Raw genomic sequence first — 22,187 nt, 5'->3', positions numbered from 1 at the left:
TGGATTTAAAACAACGGAGAGACGGGTAGGCGCAATGTTTTACCTATGCTAGGCATTCCCCTGAAGGCCCCAGGTAGATATGACTTAGCCTTGGTATCCTCTGTTCTCTTGGGGGCCAAGCTACAGCCTGCTAGCTGCAGACCCTGACTCACTGATAGTCTGGGTGTCAGCTTGCATCCCTGTTGGTGCTCATTGGCATTCACTGCAGGGCCGCCCAGAGGGGGGGCAAGAGGGGCAATTTGCCCCAGGCCCCGGCCCCGCAGGGGCCCGCACGAGAGTTTTTCGGGGCCCCTGGAGCGGGGTCCTTCACTTGCTCCAGGGGCCCTGGAAAACTCTTGCGGGGCCTGGGCCCCCAGAGCTTCCTCTGCTCCCGGTCTTCGCCGGCAGGGGGTCCTTCCGCCCCGGAGCGGAAGGACCCCCCACCGGTGAATTGCCGCTGAAGCGGGACCCGCCGCCAAAGTGCATCCCAGTCTTTGGCAGTAATTCGGCGGCAGGGGGTCCTTCCGCTCCGCGACCCGCCGCCGAAGTGCCCCCGCCACCGAATTACCACCGAAGACCCGGCTGCACTTCGGTGGCAGGTCCTGCTTCGGCAGTAATTCGGCGGCGGGGGGGGGCCACGCCACGGGTCTTCGGGGCACTTCGGTGGCGGGTCCCGGAGCGGAAGGACCCCCCGCCGCCGAATTACCGCCGAAGTGGGGGCCCCCCACCGCTGAAGACCCCAGGCCCCTGGAATCCTCTGGGCGGCCCTGATTCACTGAGCAGCCTCTCTCAACAAAATCAATCCCCCACCCTTTCCTAGGCCTAGGGTCCTGTAACGGTTTAGTACCCTTTTTTGATCCTAGATTTAGCCTTGGGAAGAGTAAACCATTCTAGCTTGATTGGAGCCTGGTGGGGGGTATTATCCAGTTAACATCTTCCTCAAGGACTTTTATCTGTGTCATTGTTTTGCCTTTCCTGCTTGGTCCCTCTTACAACCCCTTCTGATCTAACTCCATATCAAGTAGCCCACTATAAACATTATAATGCACCATATACATAAAAAAATAACACAGATATTTCCCAATTCTCCACAGCTATGTCTTCTTACAGCTTCCTTTGGGGTAATTTTGCACCCCCCAGGGGCCAGGAGGGAGCAACCTCTGACCTCTCCCAAATGCAAGGACTTGTATTGTCCTTGGCCCATGTGTAGAGTGCTTGGGGGAGGGAAGAAGGCTCCTTCCATTGTTCTTCCCCAACTGTGCACCCACGCAGATGCCAGGGGTAATCTTGTCTACAGTAGACATAATTACACTCTAGCTAGAGACATCTGCAGAATAAATGAACTCCTTTAGAGGAAAGTACTGTTTCCTTTGTCAAGAATATGTAAACAGACTTGCTGCAGGGTATCTCCTCGGAGGTTTGGGCAGAGTATTCTTCCCTCTTAGTCCACAGGGATGCAGTAGTCTCTGCAACTCTTGTACCCCCTCTCTTTGGGGGAAGCAGGTAGTGGATCCATGTAGCTTGCATCTAGAGCTCTCTAAAGCTACCACTCCTCACCCTTATATGCAGCAATGTGGAAGCTGAGGGTCTATGTCATAAAGATGTGCAATAGAGTATATCAGTCTCTCTGCATCCAGGGCCCTTCCCACCCACAGAAGAGGAGGCAGGGTTTGCCTCTTTGCGTAGCGTAGATTTAGGATTCTATATCCAGTATAGCATCCTTGAAGAGAGAACCTGTTGTTTAGTTATTCATTTGGATATTTACAGCTCTGCCATAAACAAGGACGCATCCAATACTCTGGGTGCCCTGGACTAGTCTTTTAAAAAATCCAACTTATTAACCAAATGACACATCTGTTACCCCAGATCAAACAAACTCCCAGGAATGTAAATAGAACAAAATGAATTGACCTCCCCGTACAGCCCCACCAGTGTCCCATATCATCATTGTTGCTAGGCCCATCTTATGGGCCAGGAAGTTAAGATGGATGTTGCAGCTCTCCCTGAAGGTTAACAAACTCGGGCTCTTTCGGACCGTAGGGAGAATCGAGTTGAAAAGCCTTGGTGACCTACCAGAGAATACCGTGCCTGTTGACCTTTCTCTCTGATACCAATGAGGCTCCAGCCCACTGTCTCTGATGGTCATAGGAGAGAGAGTCTCACGGATAGATGGGACTCGGGGCTGATAGAGCTTTTATAGTTCAAAACCAACATCTTCAAAAAATCAACCTTGTAAAGCCGATCATAGGCCTTTGGTACTGTTCATTTGCACACACAAAATTGGTTCTAGGTACATTACTTTGTTCTTTTTTTGTATTTAAATGAATTTAGAGCCAGACTGATAGCGCTGGAGACTGAAGCTGTCTGTTTGCAGAACAGGTACAGCATCGGCAACAGCGCAAGTTTCAACACGCTGACCCTCTAATGTGCCTCGGCCGCTAAAACTCAGAGGAGAGTTCAGTTTTCAGGACCATCCTGGTGTTGGCCACTCCACTATGACTGCCAAGAGGTTCCCAATTGTCAAAGGTTATGTTGGGGTTTTTTTGTGAATTTGACACCTGTTCTCAAGGAACTGAACCATCCCACTAAGTCTTTCAGATGATACATTAAAAATGGAGGTCCTATCTGCACTGTTGGTTCATTAAAGATCCACTGAACTTTTAATAAGAACAGTGGTTGGTTCCAATGGCCTTTGCCAAAATTTGCCTTCTTCCACTCCTCTGCATTTTACTATACTGCTTTCTGATTCTCCACCTGCAGCTCCCCATCACCCAAGGGGCTGCAGTTGTATCTGTATAGTGGTTGTATGTACACAGTTGTACGGTCAAATAGGCCACAGAAATGCCATTAGCTAGTATGCAATGATTTTCAGTCACTACCAAACAGGGCTAGATTTGAACAAGTGACCTAGACATAGAAGAATCTGTATCGAAACCCTGAGCTATCCAATCTCAAAACATGATTTTGCCTTCAGTTTTCCAGTTTAACCAAAAACTGACTCATCCACATGGCCACATCCTTCATTTGAGTTTTGATGCTTTGAGTGACAGCTTCATGAAACCAGCTGTAATTTTTCCATTTTTATTTTTGTGGAGGAAGGAAAAGAGAAGCTAAACTTTTCTCTAAAAGTTAAAAAAAAAAAAAGTCATGCTGAAGTAAAGCTATATTACACCCTGAAAATATGGGTTTGTAGTGGGGAAGCTAATGTATCCTTAACTCCAGTGGTGTGAATGAGCCATTATGGTAAATTAGCAAGAAAAGAAACCACCTCCACTCTAAAAAGCTCTTTATTACCAGATTATATTTAGACAGGTGTGTGTCATCTTTGGGTATATGCGTAAGCAGAGTCATTTAAGCAGAACTCTCATGAAAACAAATTCCTAATGCTGCTGCAGAATAAAAGCCCTGTAGGGATCCCATTTTTATGTAGATGGTATATTGCATTTTATTTGTGAAAGTGACTGCTGGGAGTAAAGCACAGATCTTCGAAAAGAGAGAGGGCGATGCTAATGTGAATCCCACTCTGCATTTTTATATCTATATGGAGGGTGGGAAGAAATGAAAAATATACAGTTGCATATTGATCTCCTTAGCTCCAGGGGTTGAGATTGTCCCTCAGTGTTGGAGTTTAATGGTAATGTCTTTATGCGTATGGGGTTCATATACTTGTCAAACTTACAGTCCTGCTCCATGATCCATCACTGCTGAATAGATTGATTTGCCACACTTTAGCTCTGTGCCTGCTATTCTTTCTCTCTCTCAATTTATGTAAATCCATTCAGAACACTTTTATTTTTACTTCTGTACGGGGTTGGGTTCCTCCAGATGAACTCATAGTGCATCTGTGTGCTGAGCTAGGGAGGAACACAGGACCCTTTTCATTCCTGGAACACACTGAAATTCATTACAGATTATTAGATTTTTCATCTGGATTGAGTTGGAATTAGATTTTTTCATAACTCGGAGGCCTTTGAATCCAGATCACACATTTTCAGAGAACTCCCAGTAGCTTTCCCTGGTGGGCACATGGATAAGAGCCAAGGGACCCAAGATCAAGCCGTCTGTGTGCTTGGATCCTGTTCTGATTTCTACTTGGTTGGCTGCTTAATTGCATGCTATGCAGATTCTACCCATTAGAGCAGTTTCTCCCTTCCTTCCCAGAATCAGTCTTCATCAAAAACTGATAGGTTATCAATTAAATATAGTAATGTGGAGGTCTAAGAATTATTAAATAGCTTCTTGTAGCAGGAGCGACTAACCCATTGCTTTGACAGAAACTCACTTGTAAAAAAACAAGTATAAAAGAGATATCCCAGGAAATATTGGATTGAATCAGTCTAATTTACAAGCCCTTTCTCTTCCAGTCTATTATTCACTACACTAACATCACTTGGGCAAATCAATAAGCTCTTTCATCAGACTGCCCCAACTCCAACACAGAGCAGCAGTCTATACCGCTATCGATTTCTGTGTGGGGATGAAAAGTGTGGAGCCTTCCCCATCCCTTGTAATTACAGTATTTTACACCCAAAGCTATAGTTTCTGCTTACCGCTAACCATGGTGTTTCTGGTGCAACTCTACTGTCACATTTACTCAGACTAATGATCTTGCTAGTGTACACACACACTCCTATTCAGTAGCTAGTATTTTTCCCTTAACATGAAAGAATGAATAAGCATTAAACGAGCATGCCCGCAGAGAGACAGGAGGCAGATTGAAAAAGAAAAGTAACCGCAGTGAAAATTTAGGACAACTGTTACTACTGTAAGCCTCCAAATATACTGTATCACCTAGCAGGAGTCTTTACAATAATTTAATAATTTATTGTAATGGCATTAATAAGCCCTCAGCAACATTGTATACTGTGTGTGTAATAAAAACTGGCACCACCCACAGTAGTTAAATTATTTACCACCATATTTGCAGCATATCCTATTTGAAGCACAGAGATTAGGTTAAATATCACAATGCTTTGAGATCCTTGCCTGCAAGGCTCTATTGACATTCAAAATATTCCATATTATTCATTGTTTTAATAATAGTAATGTCAGTCTCAGAAGAGTATATAATTTGTCATCTTTATGTATTAGAAGGTTAACACTTCACATTTGTCCACGTTTTCCTGCCAGGCATCTATTACATAAGTTGCTTCTTGAGAAGGAAGAAAGGTTAACCTAGTATTAATGTCTGCTGTGCTTTCTGTCGCAGCAGTTTCTTGCTGGAACATACATATTCTGCACATGTGCTGCTTGTTCAATGTAATACACCAGAATCTTCTGATGAAATAAGCATGTTTCCCTTTTTGGTTTGTTTTCAAAGGAGGGGTGCTGTGAAGAATTGTAGCCCAGAGTAACCTGATGAGAACCTAGAGAACTTCTGAGCAGTTCAGTGTGCGAAGAGTAAGGGGATGCTTTTCAGAATCAAGGAGGGAAGCAAAGTTGTCTCAAGGGAGATCACAACAGCAGCTAGTGTGTGTGTAAAAGAATGAAAGGAAATCCTTTATGAAAAGCATGTGGGTTGAGAAACAACTTTTAATATGTTCAGTCTCTCTGCATACTAATGTATCCACCTCGCCAGCCTTGCTGAGCTCTTTCAGGAAGAGCTGCTTTAATTTAAAGGATCTTCTCATCTTTTCTTCCAATCCATTCCTGAGGGGAGGATTTCTGTAGCATTTGTTATTTGATATAAAATTCATCCAGATCTACAATTCTGTTTGTTTAACCTGCTGATAAACAATGGGTGAGATTTCAAAGCACTCTGATGAGTTTGGACACATCTTCTTGCTATTGTTTGTATTACATTCATGCAAAAAGGCCCCAATTCAGAACATGGTTCCTCTGTGCTAGGCGCTGTACAAACGTACTGAGAAACAATCCCTGGCTCAAACAGCTTATGATCTAAATAGACAAAAGGCAAAACGGGAGACAGAGAGGTGAAATGACTTGCCCAAGGTCCCACAGCAGGCCAATGGCAGAGCTGGGGATATGACCCAGGATTCCTGATTCCCAATCCAGTGCCTCATCTACTAGAGCACTATACCACTCCATTAATTTTAAGAGAAGATATTTTTTCTAAAGCCTTTGGACTGCATTGAAAATGTCAACTTATACTAAGCATAGCAGCATGCATATATGAAAGAAACTCCAAACATTCTTCCTATATATCTATAATCATTGTAAATTCCCTATCTCTTGTCTTCTTTTCTCCTTTATTCTTCCCTCATACCCCCTGCCTAATAATGATAATATATAATAATAAAAGATCTCCACTTAGATGAAGAGAAAGACATGTAAACTGATAATAGATGCATGGGCGCCAACTTATATGGGCTCTTGGAGCTAAAGCCCCAGGAATATTCATAATCAGGGGCTCTGCTCCACCAATATTGGAGCTAGGTTTTTCCCCCCCGAAGTTTCCCTGCCTGAATGTAAAGAGCGCACAGCGAGTGTCTCTCTCCCTTGCTTTTGCTGCCGTAGCCTAAGGCTACAGCTGCACCATTAGCATAAGAACAATGCTAACCAACTGCTGCTGTAGAGGGGGAGGGGAGTGGAGGGGGCCTCTTCTCCCCTCCCCTGCCCCTACCTGGAGGAGACGCGAGCGGGACTTCCGGCCAGGAGAGGGACAGCGCTCACCTTAGCAGCTGCTGGGGCTTCCGTGAGTGTTTGACCCTATGATTTTTTTTATTATGTTTGAGTGTTTGACCCTATGATTCCCCCCCAGCCCCAGCTCCAGCCCCGACTCCTACCCCCAGTGAGGCGCAGCAGGCTGCACAGGGGAGGCAGGAAGCCACATGTGAAGGCAATGCCCCCTCCCCCAGCACCCACCAACCCACCCGCCACAGGAGGGATGGGAGAGGGAGGCTTCCTAGACCTGAGCAGCTGGGGCTTGGGTGAATTTTATGACACCCTGCTCCCCCGCCCCATAGCCAGCCACCACCCTGACTACCCCACTTCTGCCCCATGCTGGGCAAGGGGCAGCCCCATCACCCATCCACAGTGAAGTTATGGTGAGGGGCAGCATGGAAGGCCACCTGTGATGGCAACCCCCCCCCCCCCCAGTACCCATCATAGGGGAGGGGAGTGAGCTTTCTGGACCTGAGGGGCCCTAGGAGCATGTGCAGTGACTGTGGTGCAGAGTGAGTGTGCTGTGGGGGCACGGGGGGGAGAGGAGGGGTCCCTCCCCTGGAGCTTGCTGCTCCCAGTGGTGGTGATGGGGAGTCCTCTCTGGCCCTAGCCCTGGGGCGGCAGCCTGTCTGCACCCCAAGTTCCTCATCCTCAGCCCTGCCTCACCCCAAAGCCTGCACCCCCAGCACCGAGCACGCTCCTGCACTGTGAACCCCTCATCCCCAGCCCCACCCCAGAACCCTCACCTGAGGGGAAAAACGTGCAACTTAAATTTGGTGGTCAGTTTGGAGTATCATTGTATTTAGCACAATATTTGATTATTTTACACCCTTCAAAGTATGTAACTGGTCATATACAGGTGTTTTCTCTGAATACTGTCTGTGTGCCTCAGTTTCCCCAATGCATTTCTTAAGGCTCTAGATGGTGGGATAAGGGGGTGTGATTGTTGTAAAGCCCTAGAGGGCCAGTGTGATGCTGTCTGCACAGAGAATGGCCGACACCCTGTCTCCAGGCAACTGATGGCCTGGGCCACTCTCCTGCAAGGTGCCAACTGAAGGTGTTTGGAGTATCATTGTATTTAGCACAATATTTGATTATTTTACACCCTTCAAAGTATGTAACTGGTCGTATACAGGTGTTTTCTCTGAATACTGTCTGTGTGCCTCAGTTTCCCCAATGCATTTCTTAAGGCTCTAGATGGTGGGAGAAGGGGGTGTGATTGTTGTAAAGCCCTAGAGGGCCAGTGTGATGCCGTCTGCACAGATAATGGCTGCAATGGAGAGTGGCAGCTGTTGACTGGGATCCCAGCTCTGAAGGCAGAGTCACTGCCAGCAGCAGCGCAGAAGTAAGGATGGCATGGTATGGTATTGCCATCCTTGTGTGCTGCTGCCTGCAGAGCTGGGCCCTCAGTCAGTAGCCACCACTCTCCAGCCACCAGCTCTGAAGGCACCGCAGAAGAAAGGGTGGCAACACCACAATCCCCCTAAAATAACCTTGCAACTCCCTTTTGGGTCAGGAGCCCCAATTTGAGAAATGCTGGTCTCCCCCATGAAATCTGTATAGTATAGGGTAAAAGAACACAAAAGACCAGATTTCACAGGGGGAAAACCAGATTTCATGGTCCGTGACACGTTTTTCATGGCTGCGAATTTGGTAGAGCCCTAATAACAACATAATGATAATACATAGTGCTTAGTTCAGCCATAGATTTCAAAGCCCGTTACAGAGATGGGTAAGTATCACTGTTCCCACTCCACTTGGCTTAGCAAGGCACAGAGAGGTTACATGACTTGCCATGGGTCAAACAGCAAGTCAGCCTCAGAGTCATTCCAATCTCTTGATTCCCTGCCCCAGGCTCAACCCAAAGGTTAAACGGTGGCAGCAAGATACATAACTCAGTGAACTCTTGTAATGGAGGAAGTAGTTTGCAGTTGAATATTTAAGAAATCTCAGATAAACATAATGTTGATCCACTAATTCTGAAGTCATTGGTGCTATTGGGGTAAGAAGTAAGAAAACTAGAATAAAAGAATTATTCTGGTCTTTAGTTTATAGAGCTGTTTAGTCTGGTGCATGTTGCCAAACAGCTGCCTGAATATGTGCCAGGAGGAGCCTCTTCTCCAGCAGGGTTAGCATCCCATTCTCCTCTTTCAAATTCCTCTTCAAATGTCATTTCTTTTGCCGCGCCATCTGCCACTCATCTCTATTTGGACACTCCCCTTCATCACTTCAGCTCCTGACCACACTACAGTAGCAAAGCAAAGCAAACTCCAAGAATTGTCAGTTTAATATGAAAACTCAAATGCAATCCTAGGCTGGTGTGTCTGTGCTCTACAAACCCAATTTAAAGATTTTGAGACGTGACCCCCAAAATGTGATAAGAATTAGCCAAAAGGGCAAACCACTTACCTATTAATCTCCCAAATGTCAGAATTGCCTGGGCTAATTCACAGCAAATTTTAGCAAAAAGTTATTCTTCCCTTCCACCCACTTCCTCACACACACATGTGATGTGTGAACTTAAACTGAGAAAGGACCTTTCTAAGGATTTTAATTAAGGGTCAGAAATCTAATTTATAATGAAAACATAGTTGCAGCCTTAACTATGGAATATCACAATCTTCCCTTCACCACCAAGGAGAGAGAGAGACTCTCAGTAAAAGCCAGAGTCAACAAATGAGTAAGTAGTAGGAGAGATTCACGAAACCTCAAACCCCATGCTGTTGTCTCAATCCAAAACTTGTCAATAGTTAGACCTTCAGAAGGAAGATAAATTATGGTGAATTATCTCTAGGATGTCTGATGTCACATCTGACCTTTGACATCATTAGTGCAGACATAAAAGGCTTTCTATATAACAGCAAGTGTCTTCGTAATAGAAAGAGACTGGACATATTTCTTATGGTTGGCTTTTAGGAACTCTAGAGACTTTTTTCACCACAAAAAAATATGATGACCTTGTAGAGATCACATCATCTGTTTATGTGCTATTGCTGCTGGGAAGCAGCAGGGAAGGGAAAAGTTTATGAACTGCTATTGTAAGAGAAGCTGCAGATTATTCTTACTATAGGTATTATTTATTCCATAGGAAATCTATGTTAGGAGAGCATTAAGAGAGCACTCAAAGTCAGAATATATTATTTCTTTTAAGGATGCACTTATACCCTTAACTCTGCCCTCTTGTGCATGTGCAGAGCCGGATGTTTGTCTCCACCAGTGTCTCTATGGTCACTCTAATGTTACAGAGGATATTGAGACAAGCCCTAAAGGGGATGGTGAGGAGTCTCATAATGTGGGAGAATCTCTGTGCTGGTATACAACACTCCCTCCTGGTTTGTCCCCCCCCCCCCCCCCGATGAAGGGGAAATGATGGGCGTGTGCTGGACTGCAAAGGAGCAAAGCTGGATTACACTAGCTCTAACTGGCATAATGGTCAGAGGGCCTAAAAGAGCCATTGCAGCCAGATTGCTCCCCAGGTTCAAGAGGACAAAAATCCACCTTTGTCCACCATCCCTCTGAAGTGTACTCAGCAGAGTCCTGGCACACCCAGAGAAGTGGCCCACAGTCTTTTATTACTTGGTTTCATACCATTTTTCAAATACAGCTTAACCTCAAACCATTTTCTGAACAACCTTAGCTGCAGGTGTGCCATGGCCCCTCTTCTTCCCCGCCTCAGTGCACGAGGGAAGGAGCACACTTTGCAGACAGTTGCAAGGTGCCACGCTGGCAGTAGGAACCTACAATAGCTGTACTTCATAAAGCCTCAAGGGGACCCTGCTAGGACAGTGCAGCTTTGCACTGCAGGATCCCTAGCTGCAGAAATGTAACCCTGAGAGTTTATCGCTCCTGTATTTTATTTCTTAATACAGGATGTGTTTTAGTGTCAGACATTAATGAATGTGCAACCTTAACCATGGCTTTCCAGCTGATTTATAGCAGGGACACCCATCCCTTTTCTAAAGCATTCACTCAGTACCCTTTCTACTAAAGCAAACAGATAAAGGCCAAAAAGAAAAACTGAGAAAACAAAGCAACAGTTTGTTTCTATGTAGGTATATTACAGCTTTCATCACACCTTTGATTTCATAGAGAAAGGTTAAGTTTCTAGGAATTTTTTTAAATAGCTTATTTTAAGTTGTATATATAAATGCAGACTCATTACTGATGTTAGGAGAATATTTTACGTTTCTGCTTTACCATAATAGAAAATAGACTACAACATCTGAAAAAGAAAAGAAAATACCCACATCTTCCTTTAGTAAGTTGCTTGCATGACCATGCAATTCAGAGTCTCCATTTTAGAGGAAGGATGAGATCATGGATCCAATCCTCCATTGGTATGAGTCGCTGGCATTATGCCAGCAGAGAACTGTGTTGGCTGGGTGTGCTTGTGTTATACATGCAGCACTTAAAGGAAGGAAATTCCAAGTGTTAATGCTGCTGCATCAGTATTAATTCAACCAATTTGTACATTTAATTGTATCCATTAATAACAAACAGTACTATACTGTATTACCGTTTATAGTTAACCAGGAAAGTAGACATGCATGCACATGTGCAGCGTGGCTGAGTTAACGCTGTCAGGGCACCTTCGGCTTTTGCAGGCTCCTACTCTTTGAGCACTACACTTGATCTGTCACCTCAAGTTTGCATTAACTAACAAACTCGCCATGGTCAATGAAGGTTTAGATTGGAGTAGGGGACAGAAACGGCATTAGTAGTATGGTTCAATGCTACAGTAGTGGGATTGCAAATACTTCAGGGCTCTGCTTATAGTGTTTTGACAGCTCTTTTTTAAAAATGTGTATGGAAACATTCCTATTGGTTAAAGATTTTACAAAATATAAATTGGCGCTGATAATTTTGGTTGACAATGTCACTTTAAAGTAAGGAAGGAAGATACTGCTGTTGAGCTTGCTGAGCTTGGAAGTAGCAGAGTATCCTTAACTGAAGTGTCTTTAAAATAAGTGTAAATATGTGTCACTCAAACAACAACTCCCCACACCGGAAAAACCCCAAGGGCCTAATTCAGATGCCACTGAAGTCAAAGAAAAAACACTGATTCTGAATCTGAATTTACTCAAACTTTTCAAAAGAATTTTCTGGGCTGAGACCAAGTGCAGAAAAATTCAGCCCCCCAAAAACTGAGAGTCACTGGAAAAGGAGATTTGAATGAAAGCTGAAAGCAACCTTTATAGTGGGCAATAGCCTACTGTGTTATATGCATTCCTAGAAGAAACCACATAATACATGCTTTACTGAGTAGTATTCAAAGACTGGAACCAATTTTCATATGTGGGTGCCTTAAGAGAATATCAAATCCTGCCTTTAGACACCAAAATTTGAAATTATTTTGTATTACTTAAGTCAGGGGTCCCCAACACAGTGCCCGCAGGTGCCATGGTGCCCGCCAGGGCATCTGTGTGTGCCCGCCTACTGGCCACCAGACAAGCAACTGCCGAAATCCTGCCAAGAAGTGGCAACGTCAAGAAGTGCTACCACCTAAATCCCGCCGAATTTCGGTGGCAGTGCCTCGTGATGATGCTCTTTCATGGTGGCATTTCGGCGGCGACGCCTCTTGACGATGCCGCTTCACAGAGGCATTTCAGCGGCCGCTTGTCCAGCGGCCACGGTCCTCAGTGGCTAGTCGTCCGGCGCCCGCCCCCCCGAAAAGGTTGGGGACCACTGACTTAAGTGCTGATTTGAGTGACCATATTTGAAAGACTTTGGTTGTTGTGTTTAAGCACCATGTTTTGAAAATGTGTCCATAACAGCTTCATGATTCAGAATGTATTGACCAATCAGTAATGACATAATTCATTTATAATTCTGCATTCCTGTGTAAAATCAGAGAAAGAAATAGCAGTGATTAAATGCTCATGTTTCTTTTCTCTGCCCTTGATGAGATTAAAGGGCAGTAACTTTGGAGTCCAGAAAAGGAAATACTGTTACATCAACTTATAAATCCACCTGCTGAATTCACTGCCATGTGACGGCATTGGAGACAGATAGCGTGGCTGGATTTTTGAAAGAACTGCATAATTGTATGACCATTGGTTACATCTGAAGCCTTGTGTGCAAGGCAAAGTACAGAGCATCTGCAGTTTAAAGATGGCTAATGACAGATTCAGACAGAGTGCATTAAAGTGAGCAGGTAGATCTTGGATACTTTATTTATTCAAGTTTGTGCTATACAAATTAAAAGTGCCCATCATAAGCTCTGGGTGACCATGAGAACTCTTAAAATACATCTCAAAAAAAAAAGGACCCTAGCAATTACCTGCAGACAGAATTATCCTGGCAGCAGCATAAATATAACAAATATTTAATAAGACCCATTAACAAAATCACCAAGAAGCGCTCCCCCAACCACTCCCTGGCCTCACCCAACTCCCTGCGGGGAAGGGAGAAAAGATGGACCTTGCAATATTCCACAAATTCTATTATGGATCAAAGAGTGAAGAAAATTCCAAAGGCCCTCCCAGCAGCTTTATTTGTTTTATAGCACGGGGAGAGAAGCCGTCTCCTAGATAGGTAATGTCTCAAGTAGTTTTAGGGTTGCATAGATAAAAACCTACAGCCCAGAATCAATCCCTGAACCAATAGGCAGCTAGTGCAGTTCATACAGCATATGGCAGGGACCCTCTTTTTGTTTTTACAGTGACTGGCACATGGCTTCCAGGTGGTACTGCAATGCAAATAAATAATAATAATTATTATTAATATTTAACAATAAAGCAGTAGTTAATATGCTTGCAAAGAGAAATCTACTTAGCAAGTGGGCTGCTGAATTTTGCATCAGCTGTAGTTTCCAGATGGATTTAAACAATAGCTCCATGTAGATCGCAGTAGTCTAATTTTGAGGTGACAAAGGATGTAACATGATGTAGTAGTATAGAAGTCCACATCCCGGTAATGATTAGTGTAGACCAAAAATTCAGAGCTGCTAGGTTGGCTACTACGGACATCTCTGGAAATTTTGAAAAAGGACTCCAGGGAGTCAGTGTCGTAACTTTTTGCATCATTACCTTTCAGAGTGATGAATGTTTCCATTCCCCAAATATACCATCTCTTAAAAAAGAGCCAAAGTATCTTTTGCATGGAGTGGGCTTTTCTTCTCCTCTGCAGGTAAATTATTTTAGGGGACTTTTTGCCACATGAAGAGAAATCCTCTCTCTGCTTATTAATTCTGCTACCTTCCCACAAAGGTACCACATGTCCAGAAATTTTGTCCACTTAGTTATATCTTGGTGTCACTTACCTATTGCCTTTGGCATGAATCTGCTTTCTGGAGGTCAGAGCAGGAGAAAGGGAGTCAGGATACTTGGTTTCTATTTCTAACTTTTGGGGCATATCTACACTTACAAATTGCACTAATTTAATTAAATCCGTTTCTAAATCTATTTAGTTAAATCTGTGCAACCCTGTAAATCGGTTTAAGAATGACTGATATTGAAATTTAATTAATCTCAATGGATATAAGGCAGTCAAAGGTCTTTTCTACCCACAAAAGTTAACTAGACCAGTACAACCCCCTAGTGGATTATATCAGTATAAAGGATGTTTACATCAGTATTGCTATTCCCGTAAGGGAAAGAGAATCAGTTATTATGGTATAAGGCACCTTTATAACTGTTTCAGTTTAAAAAAAAAAAAAGCTCACCCCTCACCACTTCCACTGAAACAGATATACTGGTACAAAAACTGTGTGGAGCAGCCTGTAAACTCAAGAGAGTTGCACCAATTTAATTAAATCAATTTAGAAATGAATTTAGTTACATTAGTGCAATTTCAATGTGTAGCCATGGCCTCTGACTGACTCACTGTATGTGACTTTGGGCTAGTCAATTAACCTCTCTATGTTACTATTTTCTGTATGGGAAATGGGGATAATAAATACCTCACTTTGAAAAGCATCCGAGATCTTCAGCTGGAAGGGCCTATGTAAGTGTAAAGTATAATTATTCATATTTTTATTGTTCCAGCAGTAACACGCACAAGAAATAAACAACAAAGCACCAAAAGAACCTTTGGAAATGTTATATTTCAAAACAAGCCAAGTGGCAGGCTTAAGTTACTTTCCTCAAAGCAAGTTACTGACTGTGAAACCAGCTGCTCAATGCATGAGTCAGCAGCACCAGCAGGAGAGTCAAAGCCTGTTAACAGCACCTTTCTTAGTTCCCCTCGTTTAAAATTTTCATAATACCAGTACAAGTCCCTTAGGTACTTGGCAAACAGCACTACTGATACAGCCAGTGGGGGGGATATCATTTTGCATGGCACTCACTCTGAAGATGGGAGGGAAGCCATTTTTCATTATCATAGGTACTAATCTCAGCAGGTTTGCCTCATTATCTGAAGAGAATGTCCTAGCTCATTGTTTCAGAGTGGGATCAGATGGGCCAGCATGAAAACCAACTGTCTAAAGAGATACCTGTGTTGTCATTCCTGAGGGTGGCAATAATCTCATATCCCCCACTGCCGCCGTCATCAGAGTGTGTCCTCTAGCCTTCTGCCTGTCTCTACCATTTGAATTCTCTCCCTCTGTTAAAAGTGAAAGGAAAAGTTCTTTTTTTAAAAGCTGTTTAGAAGTGCAGTTTTACTTTGAATTGTGACTCTGTAAAAATGGCATGGGAGGGCTCCTTGCTTATTATCTCTCCACAATTTCCAAAACAGTTGTGCTCAATTGTTCTGCAAAATTCAGCCTGGGCTTTGAAAGTCAAGCCTGGAATAAAGGTCATAAACAAGAATAAAAAATTCTGCAGGCCTAAATTATGCCCTCAATGGCACTTGTGCAACCCAATGTGGGTTTGCACAGATGCAGCTGATTGGAATTTAGTAACCAGTTCAGTTGCTGATGCAGAGGAGGGAATAGAATCCAGCTGCTTTGTCTTAGCCTTTCAAAGCCAATACATTTAACAGGCCTAGCAAGCAGTAAAGCTTTATTTTTTCCATTTAAGTAAATAGATAGGACTTTCAATACTCACACAAAGCAGATCTTCTGAATAAGATGATGCCAATATTTTGTAGCTGCCTTTTCATGAAAGTTCTACTGTTTTAAATTCATCGGTGGCAGAGGGCATATAGAGTTAGAAGTTGCAAATAAATATTTTTAACAAATAGAAATCTATGGTGTAGTCACTTCCGGATAAATTTGACCCAGAATATTTAAAATCATCCCTGTGTTTACTTACCCATGTTATCTCTTTTGAGTGGCAGTTACTATATCTCATCGCAAGTGTAACACAAGACTCTGAACTCAAAACTTGCCAGGTTAAAATAAAACAAAAAGCAACTTTTCAGTTCCCCTTTAATGCCACATCATTTTGTTGGCTTTTAGGGAATTTTCCTATTATAGCACCATCTATTGGCTGGATTTCAGAAGGCATCTTTGTCTGCTGCAGGAAGGACATCTAAGACTGAATTCTTCTTTCACTGAGTTTAATAACTCCAGAGCAATTCCACTGATGTCACACCAGTGTCACTGAGAGCAAATTTAGTCCTGTATCACCTCCCCACAGTAGACCAAGATGTCCTCAGGTTTCCACCAAATCCCTGAAGTTTTCATATTGTATGGTGGCACTGGTGCAGCTGCAAACACTAGCATGAACTTTCCCAACCATGGACTGACTAACTGTGCTCTCACTGCCCCAGACTTTCGGCAGTTGCTTGCCTGACTTCTCTCCTTAAGAAGAGCTCTTTTTAAGCTCAAAAGCTTGTCTCTTTCACCAACAGAAGTTGGTTCAATAAAAGATATTAACTCACCTACCTCGTCTCTCTTCTCTCCTTGCATCCTTTTCATGTCCTAAACTCCAGTGTTATGAGTTCACTAGTACGAGTGAGAAACAATTAAAAATGCAAACAGGCAAACCTGCCTCAAGGAATCATACAAATGAGTGAGGAATATAATATTTATAAAAGTAAGCGCAAGCCTGGAATCATTGCTGGGAAATAAGGCATAATGCTGTCCCATGGTGCTGCAGCAAAGCGCCTCTATCATAAAGAATACCTCTGCCTGCCTCTAGTATTTCAGTTAACAGCATGGTTATGTGACAGGTAGTTAGCTTTCATAAACACTTGGTATTTTTACAGTATGGCTTTAAAAGTGCCACAGCCTGAGCACAGGAAAGGGAGTCAGGCCCTCTGAAGTTCTCATTTCAGCTCTGACAATGACTCCCTTTGTTCCCTGGGGCATGTCATTTACCTCTCCAGACATGATTGACTTCTATGGGATCAGTCTTGGACCCTCTGACTCATTTTCTGCATTGGTAAAAAGGGAATAAAATAAATGCCTACTTCTTGGGGTTATTGTGCCAACCAGCTTGAGCAACTGGAAAAGAAAAAGTGCTACTATATTATTGTAGGAGATGGAAAAGAAATAAAAGAAAGAAAGAGATACTCTTACTGTTGATCAGTTTTGGAATAAAACTGAATTATGTTATGATTTTATCAATATTACACTATGCCTTCAAAGATTTAAAATAAATAAGTTTATGACCCCAGGTCCTCTATTGATTTTATAATGATTTCAAATCGAACACATTCAGTTTCTAGTTCAATTTGCTGGCACCCTGTGGAATTCCTATTGGATTCCTATTAGAAACAGGATAAAATAATTCCAAGGAAATCCAAAAAGAGGGTTTTCTGTATGGGCTTTGCTCCGCAAATGGGTATTTAACCTCTGACCAATGACGACAAGTCTCCTTTAGCTCTATTAGACCAACAGCAAGCCACTATAATTAAATAAAAAAACTGTTTAGAGCCCTACTGAAAATGTCCTGGGAATTAAACCATATGGCAGGGGTAGGAAAAAAAGACTTTCCATATGCTAATGATGCTTGATGTCTGAAATAAATTAGATCCATTAGAGTTTATGCTCAATAAAAGAAAGACTTTAAGCACTCCAAAGTTAGTGACTCGAGACCGATTTTGGCTCTGAAATTCAATCTGCCTACTTATTAATTCTTAGTGAGGCTCTGGAGCAGACAGGAGATGCAAAATCATAATTCTGTGCTGAATCAGAATTGTAAAGTACCATGGGTTTCTTTTCCTTCTTTTTTTTAATTAAACCATTTTTCATGCTTTCCTTTTTTTGGTTCCCCTCATTAATTTGATTTTGTTCCCATTTTTGTTTAATTTCTTTCTTTTTAAGGTTTCATTTATCCTATTTCAACTGAACAGAGAACCCAGAATGAATATGGATTTTCTTGTAAGTTTAATGTTTGATTTTATGTTTCTGATTACTGATGTGATGCTGTTACTTGGTTCAAGATTTACTTTTAGCCCAGCTACATTTGCATCGGGAAAGAGGGGCTTAATGTACAGCGTGAGTTGCATCCTGCTTGCTTAATGGGAGGGAAGGAGTGGCAGTGTTACAATTGTCAATAGACTCATGTGAGAGAGATGAAGTGGGTGAGTTCATATCTTTTATTGGACCAACTTCTGTGGGTGGAAGAGACAAGATTTTCAGCTACACAGAGCTCTTCTTTGGACTTCAAGTCTGTTTAGCTTGAAAGCTTGTCTCTTCCACCAACAGACAATGGTCCGATAGAAGATATTATCTCACCCACCTTGTCTCTCTCATATCCTGAGACTGACATGGCTACAACAACACTGCAATCAGCACATGCGGCATGATAACTGCCCTCATTAATAGGTGGCTAAAGGAAAGGGGATAAGCTGGTGCTTCAAAGACAGAAATCAAAGGGAGAAGCCTATTCATATCTAAGGAGGAGTAGGAAACTGTCAAATATTAAATTATTATAAACGTTAAAAAGAGATAGCGAATATGGAGGAGATATAGCATCTTCAGGCTGGAACTCAGAGTTCTGCTTCCTGAGAACCTGTTGATGAACAAAAGTGGGTTGCATTTTGAACAATGGAGATTTTAAGACTACATAGTAGCTAAGACCAGATAGAGTCCCTTTCAACATCTGCCATATCTCACCTGCAAGGCAGACTGGTTTACACCTCGGGAAAGCAGAGAACAAAAAAATTCCTTCACATGCTCTAAATTAAACCAAAATGGTGCATGAGAAAGATTTGATTTGTTTGCAGTTTCTTCGCTCGGTATGCTTCTTCTAATAGTGGAATATTTCGCTACACACACAACACATCAATTTTTGATCATGTATTCAGGCCTTTTGGAAACATATCTGGTAGAAAGTGGTGCTAGGTATTACCCTGGGATTAGTGCAGAAGTTATGGTACAAACAGGTAGCGAAAATCTCATGGGCAGGCCTTGTTCCCAAAGGAGAGCTACAGTGAACTTGGCTTCCTTTTGTAAATTGCGGCATTCATTGTTGAATTTTGCTTTCAGTAGATGGTGCTTGCTTCAGCATTTGTCCAAGCATTCCACTAATGAGATCTCAGCATTTGTTTTGCTCTATTTTTGCAGGTTTTTTGTCTCAAATGGGGTGTATGGGGAGGTAGGACGTGCTCTGGGAGGAAACTAATGACTTGGAATATTACACTTAGAAAAATATTCTAACTCAGTCTACACACATTATCAGGACATGCCAGGCGTGTCCACAAAAAGTGGCCTTTTATTTTTAAAGTAAGACGTGAAGTAAAAAACCTTTTCGTTATCCAATGTACCACTAAATTAACATTGAATTTTTCATCAGGAATTGATATGGTGTTATACCCCGTTTAGCTAAATTTGCTTTATAAGTCTAGTTATAAATGGTTTGTTATGCTGCCTAGTTACTAGATAGATAGATAGATAGATAGATAGATAAAGCATGAGAAAATAGCGAAGAAAAATCTAGGATCATTTTTCCTCTGAAAGGGAACAGCCCTGTTATACAGCTTTGGAGATAGATTTTCAGTTAACCTATAAGAAAGGTAACAAATGTCAGAAGGAAATGACAGTAATACGGATGTATATTCTTGAAAATTCCTGTGACCAGATACCACTGAACAATATTTAATTCTTTTGTCCCTCCAGCTGCTCCTGACTCAGATGATGTAGCTCTCTACGTTGGCATTGTGATAGCTGTAATCGTGTGCCTAGCTATTTCAGTGATTGTGGCACTGTTCGTGTACCGGAAGAACCACCGTGACTTTGAATCAGATATTATAGACTCCTCGGCACTAAATGGCGGATTCCAACCCGTTAACATCAAGGCTGCAAGACAAGGTTAGTTGTCATTTCATTTCATGTAGATCAATTCAGGCAGATACTGTAAGGAAATGGTCTTCAGGGTTGTATGACTTATATTCACTGGATGCTAGTTGCCCCTTCATAGAAAAAAGAAAGGTTATGCTCATTTGTTTCTTATAGTCAAGTGCTAAAACCTTATGCTGGGATTTTTCAGACCTACCTTAGAGCATGAAACAGAGGAGTATAAGCTTCAGGAGAAAAGGAGTGAGAGGAACACACAGAGACATGTAGAAATAAGGGTTTGTATATAAGTCAGTGGCAAATACACCATTGGCTACAACAGAAACAGGATTCATTCTACCATGTCTTAGAATAATACTCTAATAAAGTAATTCCATCACATTATATTTCCCATTTTACTGTCTGATAATCATATTTACTGTGACCTCGCTGTCTGCATGGAGAGATGTGTGGGAGGTATTTACTACTGAGAGATGAGACATTGCTCTGGCGCAAGATTCAGTGGGTGGAAAACATAATAAATTTCTGTCACCAGTTAATAATAGCATAATTATTTGCAGACATCATCAGACAGAAAATGAATGCACAAAGCCAAGACTGGCTCTTGGAAGCTATACATTTGGGCTGAAACTTCTGGCTTTTGATGTCATTCTTTGAGTATTAAAGTTACATCAAGAAAAAAGTAAAACTGGCTAGAGAGTTGTAAAAATGGAACATTAGCAGGAGCAGCACTTTCTTTGCCAAGGGTTTGTTTAAAGCTAAGCTGCAGAAGGCACTGTACAACATACCGTTGGTGACAATTCTGCGCTGGCTGTGGGTGATGAGGAAGATGACCCCATAGGTCTTTTCTGTCTCTTCTTTCTATCATTCTGTCTTTGGACTGGTTGAATAAATAGGCTAATGATTCTCATACTTAGCATTTATGGAAGGAAAATTAATTAATAAAACTGGTTTTGTCATAGAGAGTCTCTTGTACTGAGACCTGGCATGTCATATTTGAAGTCAGCGTGCAGACTGGAAAAGAATACAGGTTAAAAATCCGTATTGAGCAGGGTTGCACTTCAGTTTTGTGCAGCAATTAGATTCCATAGCGATAGGGCCTATGTAAACCCCTGGAGATGTGTGGATGGATACAAAAGGAGAAGAATATCAGTCCATTAGGGCTTTGCTCATCATTCCCTTTGTGGAAGAAACAAACTCCACTCTCAGGTTGGAAGCAACAAAATCAGAGACAGCTTTATTCAGGACATGCAATTGCAAGGGAAGAACACAGCTGACAGACAGCATCTCTGCCTCAGTTTCTCCAAAGTACAAGCAAAATCACACAAGCATTTATACCTCTTTGTGACGTGCATTAATTAAAAACATCTGCATTTTATTTAGGCTATTTGCTATCTATTCAGCATTTTCTCACTTTCTCTTCTCAAACATCGTTATCTCAAGACTAGGTCACACTGACTATTCTGCTGTTTTCCACTCGCTTCTGATGTGAGCCCTACTTCTACACGTCTCACAATATTAGGCTAAGACTTGATAGAACAGTTGCTCTGTCTCTGACACTTAAATGGCTGCACTTAAACCCTCTCTTTCTTTCCCTGCTTCCACACCTTCAATATGAAGACACAAGTAGAATGGCACCACTAAATCTTCACCCAGAAGGAAGTCTTCAGTGAAGGGGATACAGCCGTGGGTAATACTTTGTCGTTTTTTCTCATTTCCAACACAGATCTCCTGGCAGTGCCACCAGACCTCACATCTGCTGCAGCCATGTACAGAGGTCCTGTCTACGCCTTGCATGATGTCTCTGATAAAATCCCAATGACCAACTCTCCAATCCTTGATCCACTGCCCAACCTGAAGATCAAGGTCTATAGTACCTCAGGTGCAGTCACCCCACAGGACGACCTGTCTGACTTCTCATCCAAGTTATCCCCACAGATAACTCAGTCTCTTCTGGAAAATGAGACCCTGAACATGAAAAACCAGAGTCTTGCTCGACAAACAGACCCATCATGCACTGCTTTTGGCACCTTCAACTCCCTTGGAGGTCACCTGATCATTCCCAATTCAGGTAAGTATTGCACTTATCAGCTTCAGAGGTTCCTAGTGAGATTTCAAAAGTGGTGGTTGTTTGGTGGTTTTAAGCAATGCCATCTATCTGTTCTTTTAGGAAGAAAAAACAAGGTCACTCCTTGGAATCTGCCTTTTCTATGTTTAGCCCAAACAGCATTTTTTTCCATTCAGGTTTACTCAGCTATTTCACATATCCTTTCCCCAAAGTCCTGGCCTTCTTTAACAACAAATCAGAAGACTGTGACCACTTCCTTCAGAAATATTAGACTTCAGAAGTTCCCTGTGTGAAGTGGAATTCAGTATCCTTGACCTTTTCCTTTTATACAGATCCCCAAAATAAACCAAACAACCCAACTTCAAGCCAGAAAGCCTCACTTTTGTTATC

The 22,187-nt window shown here is 42.4% G+C and overlaps 1 protein-coding gene across 6 annotated transcripts in view; it reads left to right on the top strand.

The window, feature by feature from the left end:
- The window catches only part of UNC5C (unc-5 netrin receptor C), a 357,995-nt gene that overhangs the window by 294,277 nt on the left and 41,531 nt on the right, over nucleotides 1–22,187 (top strand). For 4 of the 6 annotated variants that reach the window (XM_045017250.1, XM_045017246.1, XM_045017249.1 and 1 more), the window contains 3 exons: nucleotides 17,756–17,812; nucleotides 19,553–19,744; nucleotides 21,456–21,800. In XM_045017250.1, the coding sequence (XP_044873185.1) occupies nucleotides 17,756–17,812; nucleotides 19,553–19,744; nucleotides 21,456–21,800 (594 nt within the window). The remainder of the gene's footprint in view (nucleotides 1–17,755; nucleotides 17,813–19,552; nucleotides 19,745–21,455; nucleotides 21,801–22,187) is intronic. The other 2 variants (XM_045017252.1, XM_045017247.1) reach the window with 1 other exon arrangement.

The sequence above is a fragment of the Mauremys mutica genome, chromosome 5, assembly GCF_020497125.1.
Source record: "Mauremys mutica isolate MM-2020 ecotype Southern chromosome 5, ASM2049712v1, whole genome shotgun sequence".
Classification (NCBI taxonomy): Eukaryota; Metazoa; Chordata; order Testudines; family Geoemydidae; genus Mauremys; species Mauremys mutica.
This window is presented reverse-complemented; position numbering and strand designations above follow the sequence as displayed.